Source organism: Pipistrellus kuhlii, unplaced genomic scaffold (assembly GCF_014108245.1).
Source record: "Pipistrellus kuhlii isolate mPipKuh1 unplaced genomic scaffold, mPipKuh1.p scaffold_m20_p_7, whole genome shotgun sequence".
In the NCBI taxonomy this organism is placed as follows: domain Eukaryota; kingdom Metazoa; phylum Chordata; class Mammalia; order Chiroptera; family Vespertilionidae; genus Pipistrellus; species Pipistrellus kuhlii.
In genome coordinates, this window is record NW_023425573.1 from 59,695,014 (window position 1) to 59,701,314 (window position 6,301).

General features: G+C 37.2%; 1 protein-coding gene across 1 annotated transcript; it reads left to right on the plus strand.

The window, feature by feature from the left end:
- The first annotated feature begins 2,649 nt into the window (after positions 1 to 2,649).
- Positions 2,650 to 3,297, plus strand: LOC118709809 (60S ribosomal protein L12). The gene has a single exon (XM_036422086.2). It carries the CDS (start codon positions 2,740 to 2,742, stop codon positions 3,199 to 3,201), a length of 462 nt encoding a protein of 153 aa, XP_036277979.1. The 5' UTR covers positions 2,650 to 2,739; the 3' UTR covers positions 3,202 to 3,297.
- Positions 3,298 to 6,301: the final 3,004 nt, after the last annotated feature.

Below are 6,301 nucleotides of genomic sequence, written 5' to 3' on the forward strand. Positions count from 1 at the left end.
TATCCATTTTTGTTTATTTCACAATTTGGAATCTAAGAATGTGAATGATACATGATCTCTACCACCCTCCATCTAGTAAAATTTGCAGAGGAAATGCTCAAAGCTTCGAAAGAAGTGTCAAGATTGAAAGATGGAATTATGCCTGCGTCTTCTTCCTGCCCATGTCCTCTGAGCGGCAAACCTGGACGAGCCTTGGGAGCACTGCCAGTGCTAATGTGGAGCACATTAATTTCTAGGATAGCCTCCTGGGTGAATAGGTCAGATGTTCTGCTGCAGAGTTATCCTTGAACCTTTTCCTGGTTAATATCACAATTCTTGCTTGTTCTATTGGCCTGTGATTAATGGATGACATTTGCCTGGATTTGGATTGAGTGTTAATATACCATGTTAGACTGCAACTGACAAGCTCCCTTTTTCAATTTATTTGAGGCCTCTTGCAGGAGAATAGTAAAACATCTGATGGATCCAGATAAAAACCAGCCAAAAGCAGGCAGCGAAAGGAATTGTGCCAAATTAATATACCTCAAATAATCTCGGCATTGCAGAATTTAGCCATTCATTTCTGACCCTTATATTACCAACATGCCATACCATCCAAGTAAGAATGTTTGGTTGCCACAAGAGGAATAGCTCTGAGGTTTTAAAGTAATGAGCTACAACCCAATTCACATGTGAATCAGTGTAATCTTTCTGAAGAAAAGGCTACTAATGGGAACTAAAAGCATCTGGAGATATGTCTTACGAGAATAATCAAGAGTACAGACAAATATTTGACTACATGAAATATTTCTGTCAAGCATGTTTAGACTCTTGAAAAGATTGGAAACAAACTAAATGCTCAACAATAGGGATTTAACTAAATAAATAATGATGCAGCCAAGGTAAAGAGTGGTGTAAAAGAATATTTAATGATACTAAAATAAATTCAATATGTGATCTTACATAAAAAGAGATTTTATAAATTACAGTAGGATTTATATTTTTTAAATGTGCATATAATGTAATATGCACAGATGAAACGCTTGTAATTAAGTGAACCAAAATATTAACAATAGTTGTTATTGTGTAATTGTGGGTGGTTTCTAAAGTTTTTATTTCATATCATTGCCTACTAAATTTTCTATAACAAACCTGAATTTTACTTTGGGTAAGAGAAAACCAAAACATTTTCTAAAATAAAGAAAAACTGGTCACCACCATATAACAGAAGTATTTGTCAATGCAGCAAATGCATAAAAAATAAATGGTAAAGGCACATTATGGATCTTATGTTTTTTCCACCCAAAGTGAAAACCCCTTTCCAACAAAATTAAAATAAAACAGGATATTTGTTTTTAATTACTGTATTTTTCAATATCCATCCTATAATGTCAAATATTAAAATTATCTGAGGACAATATTGGAAATATTTGTTTTAAACATAGCAGTGCTGCTCAGTGGACTACAGTCTTGATATTTAATCTGCTATTATAAGTTTATATAATCTTTCAACATCTCAATTTAATTATTAATAAAAAAGGGGACAGGCTGTGAGTCATACTCAGCTCATTCAAGAATATTAATCAATCAAACCAAAAGGAGGCTTTAATTTCATTTGGTTCTAGTTCCTGCCTTAGAATAGAATTAAAAATAAATATAGAGAAAGAGATGGAGAAAGTGAGTCACCTAATTTACATCTAACATAATGCAAACAAGCATTTCTTTAATAGGTGTTCAGTAGCTGAAGTGCTAAATTATAGCAACATAGAAGTAACTTCTTAATGGAAAATCTTAGCATTTTTAATCTTACCACAGATTTTTTTTACCTTAGCAACTCAGAATTCACCTGATTTTGAAAAAAAAAAAAAAAATCTTTTACTTGGAGACCAAGGTAAGCCACAGTACACCTCAAACTAAAGATGAATCTCTTCTGGAACAATGGTACAAAGAAAAAAAAGCAAATTGTATGTTATAACTCAGACAAAACAGTCATCCACCAAAAGAATATTGCCTTCTTTTAATTATTAGAATAAATCATTCCACGGAAAACTGTTTGGCACATAGTGAAGATAAGAGAATGATAAATATAATACAAAACAATAAAATGAGATAGATTCTCTATTCAAGCAAACTCATCCTAGATGCAAGTGAACCTTTGAAGGACCACATAGCAAGGCACCTCAGAGACCTCAAAATGTCCATGATGCTTCACATAAGACAGGGATATACCCTACTCTGATAACATGGACACAATTTAATCTTCAAGAACTGGCTTTTGGCATTGTTGCAACTAAAATAACACATTTGAAACTCTTTGTCAAAACAATTTTAGTTGTTAGAAGAAAAGATGTTGTAGGTATTTTATCCACTAAGCATGGTTTGCGCAAACAGGGGGCTGATGGTTTGTGCTTGACCAAGGAAATGATTAAGCATTTGGGGGTAGAGTGGTAGATTGGAGCACAGCCTATGATGATGCTTGAATTCAATTTCTGAGTAGCTTCCTTTTATCCAGATACACCTGTGGCACTGAGAACCCAAGTGAAGGTCTAGAAACTTTTTATGTCTTTGGTTTTGAGATCCCCAGCAGATACTTGGAAAATACACTTGCAAGAAATATGGTTGCTTTGCTCTCTTAATGAAAAGAAACTACGAAAATATATTAAGTTATTGCTTTTTCGGCTTTTGGCTCGGAGGAGGCTCAGGTGCAACTTTCTTCGGTCGTCCCGAATCCGGGTTCATCCGACACCAGCTTCCTCCACCATGCGGCCGAAGTTCGACCCCAACGAGATCAAAGTCGTATACCTGAGGTGCACCGGTGGGGAAGTGGGTGCCACGTCTGCCCTGGCCCCCAAGATCGGCCTCCTGGGCCTGTCTCCAAAAAAGGTTGGTGATGACATCGCCAAAGCAACTGGTGATTGGAAGGGTCTGAGGATTACAGTGAAACTGACCATTCAGAACAGAGAGGCCCAGATTGAAGTGGTGCCTTCTGCCTCTACCCTGATCATCAAAGCCCTCAAAGAACCTCCAAGAGACAGAAAGAAGCAAAAAAACATTAAGCACAGTGGAAATATCACATTCGATGAGATTGTCAGCCTTGCCCGACAGATGCGGCACCAATCTTTAGCCAGAGAACTCTCTGGAACCATTAAAGAGATCCTGGGGACTGCCAGTCTGTGGGGTGCAATGTTGATGGCCGCCACCCTCATGACATCATATAGATGATATCAACAGTGGTACAGTGGAATGTCCGGCTAGTTAAGAACTACAAAGGAAAAGAACTCAAATAAAGATCATTTTGACAAGCAAAAAAGAAAGAAAGAAAATATATTAAGTTATTGCTACCTATCACCCCACTGAGCCAGCTGCCTAGTGTTGCTCAGAATCCTTGGATGAAGTCTCTTGCCACGGAGAGACCTACCCAATCTATGCCCAGGTTTTCTGGCGGCAAAGAATAGACCACTTACTTCTCACTTTTCCTAACAGTTGTTTTGCTATGGTGCTATTGTCCACTAACTTCCTAGAAAGTCCCTTCTTCAGATTCACCTTCCAGTAGCATATTTACCTTTATAAATTGGCACATTACCCTGGGAAGTATCTCTTCATGAGATATATTTCCTTTATTAGTAACTAAGCTCTGTCTGAATTTCTATTTCAGTCTCCCTCAAATAATTGCACATCCCCCTTTAATCTAAACTATGTTGATATTGACTAGAACTGTGTCTACTAACCCACCTCCCAGTAAGTTTACCCAATGCCTCACCTCACCTCCATCATTCTTCCCATGATATGAAAGACTATAGGAAATTTAGGAGATAATTCCAGTTCTCTGGAACTATAGGCAAGTTTCATGAACTTTGGCTCATTGGCTCATTCTCCTGATGGACTGGCACTCATGATGCAATGAAAGAACATAGATATATGAGAAATAGAACATTTCTAATAATAACCATGGTTTGCATAGAAAAATCAAGAGTGTAACATTTGACACTAGAAAGCACACGCTTCTCAGTCTGTTCAGATACAACAGTGTTATGAGAAAAGGAAGGCAATAAATATAGAGCATATTTTTAAGAACTTTGCCCATAAATATAAATGAGCAAATGAGGGTTATTTAGGGATAGGAGAGCTGAGAAAATATGGGGTGATGTTTGTATTTATGTTAATGTTTCTTAGTTAAAGGAAATCTGATAATAATATTTATAGCTACCATTTATTGCATACTCTGTGTCAGTGAGTTCTTTATATATGTTTTTATTTTTATTTAATTGGCACAATTGTCCTTCCTTATCCCCATTTTATGGGTAAGAAAATCAAGGTTCAGAGAAAGTAGGTAACTTGTTCATTGTCAAACAGCTAGTCAATGAGATGGCCTTGTTCAACCTGAGGTCCACACTCTAAAAGCCATGCATGCAAATGAAGGTAGTGAAGAGGGGAAAGCTAAGGATATAAGAAAGAGCTGCAGTTGTTTGAATAAACAGGGTCTCAGAAGAAGCTAAAAAATTTTGAGTTAAAACACAAATAAAAGAAGGAAAAATATGCCCTGGAAGGTGGAACTGTACTTACTTCTCAGAGACAAGCATGAACATTAAATGCTTCTGTATTAGAAGGTGACATCACAACTAAAATAGTATTTAATGATCATCATAAGGTTAAAGTGTGTAGGAGTTTTTAAAGCTAATTACCTGCACTGGGTGGGATGCTATGACTTTGTTGAACAGTAGAATTGGCACAATAGGTCTGTGTTGGACATTAGCCACCCACTTAGTTACTGACCTTGTAATTAGTTTCACTCACTTCCCAGTCAGCCTCACAGTATAAGCCAGGAGCTATGAGTACTGGATTCCTTACATCAATATAATATAGTTTCACATGGTAGTAATAATAGTAACTACAGTGTGGTACAACAACAAGTGATTTAGACTGAGATTCAAAAGACCTAAGTTGTAGTTAGTAGATTTACTAATTTTGTGAGACTATGAAATTCACTTAACTTCATTGTGACTTATATTTCCAGTCTCTGTAGGAGGAGATTAATTTATTCAACAAATATTCACTGAGAGAATCTGCAATGTTGTAGGCACAATTATATGTGCTACAGTGTACTCTCTACCCTCCACTCTCCTGGAGCTTCCACATGCTGGTAGTAGGAAGCAGAGCCAGAAAATCTCAAAGGAATCAACAAAATCTCAGAAAATAACATGTAGACAACAACACGGGGAAGTGTGAGAGAATACATAGCAAGGGGATAAATTACAAGCTCTTAACATATCTAGGCAAGAGGTGATAGTGGCTTTTGGGAAAGAATATATTAAGGATAGCAAATAAATAACTTTTACTGATGGATTAGACATAGGGTGGTAAAGGTAATAAGGAATCAAAGATAAGTCATTTCCAATTCCTATATAGATGAAGTTGGCATTTACTGAGCTGAAAAAAATGGTGAAGATCAGGTTTGGGGTTTGTAAATCAAGAGTTCTGTTAGTTGGTTATTAGGCATTGTCCTATATAATCTCTGAGGTTATTCCAGCAATAATATTATGTGAGGCTAAATTGTAATCAGATAGGCCATTTTGAGAGATGAGATGAAAAATAAATTCTATCTATGTCAGTGAATGACTAAGGTAGGATAAACATAAAATCTAAGACAGAAACTGGTAAAATTGCCAACTCAGATGTCTATTTCACTGAGTATTAAGAATAAGAGAGCCCGGCTAGTATGGCTCAGTTGGTTGGAACATTTTCCCCATGGGTCACAGGTTTGAATCCAAGTCAGGGCATTTACCTAGGTTACAAGTTCCATCTCAGTCAGGGTGTGTGTGGGAGACAACTGATGGATGTGTCTCTCTCGCATAGATGCTTTCTCTCTCCTTTCCTTCCTCCCTCTCTAAAATCAATTTTAAAAAAGACGATTATAGATCTAGAACCAATGTCATGAGAGGCCTAGTACATTGCCCGGGAGATTCATCTATGAGATGCAGAAGATGGCATCCACATCTGGAAGATGGGAGGGCAGAGCAAAGATGGCGGGGACCTTTCTCAGCCACTGGTTTGTGCAAGAGGTCTCATTGCCTTTCTCATAGAATAAATGAGTCCGGAGACTATAGGAATATACTTGGGTGGGTTCGGTGTGAAACTTGCCATTTTATTTGGTAAGGGCTGGACTTATCACCTCAGAAGTGTGAAAACAGGTGTGAAAAACATCCCCCCTGTCACCCCTATTTCTTTCAATAAATGAATGATTTTTAAAACCTTTCACTCGGACAATGATTGATTTTAAAAACCCCATAGGTTTGTTTTCCCCCTTGCCTATTCTTCACCTTCT

Excerpts from the sequence above, each read along its gene's own strand:
- LOC118709809 (XM_036422086.2), top strand. The coding sequence starts at position 2,740 with ATGCGGCCGAAGTTCGACCCCAACGAGATCAAAGTCGTATACCTGAGG.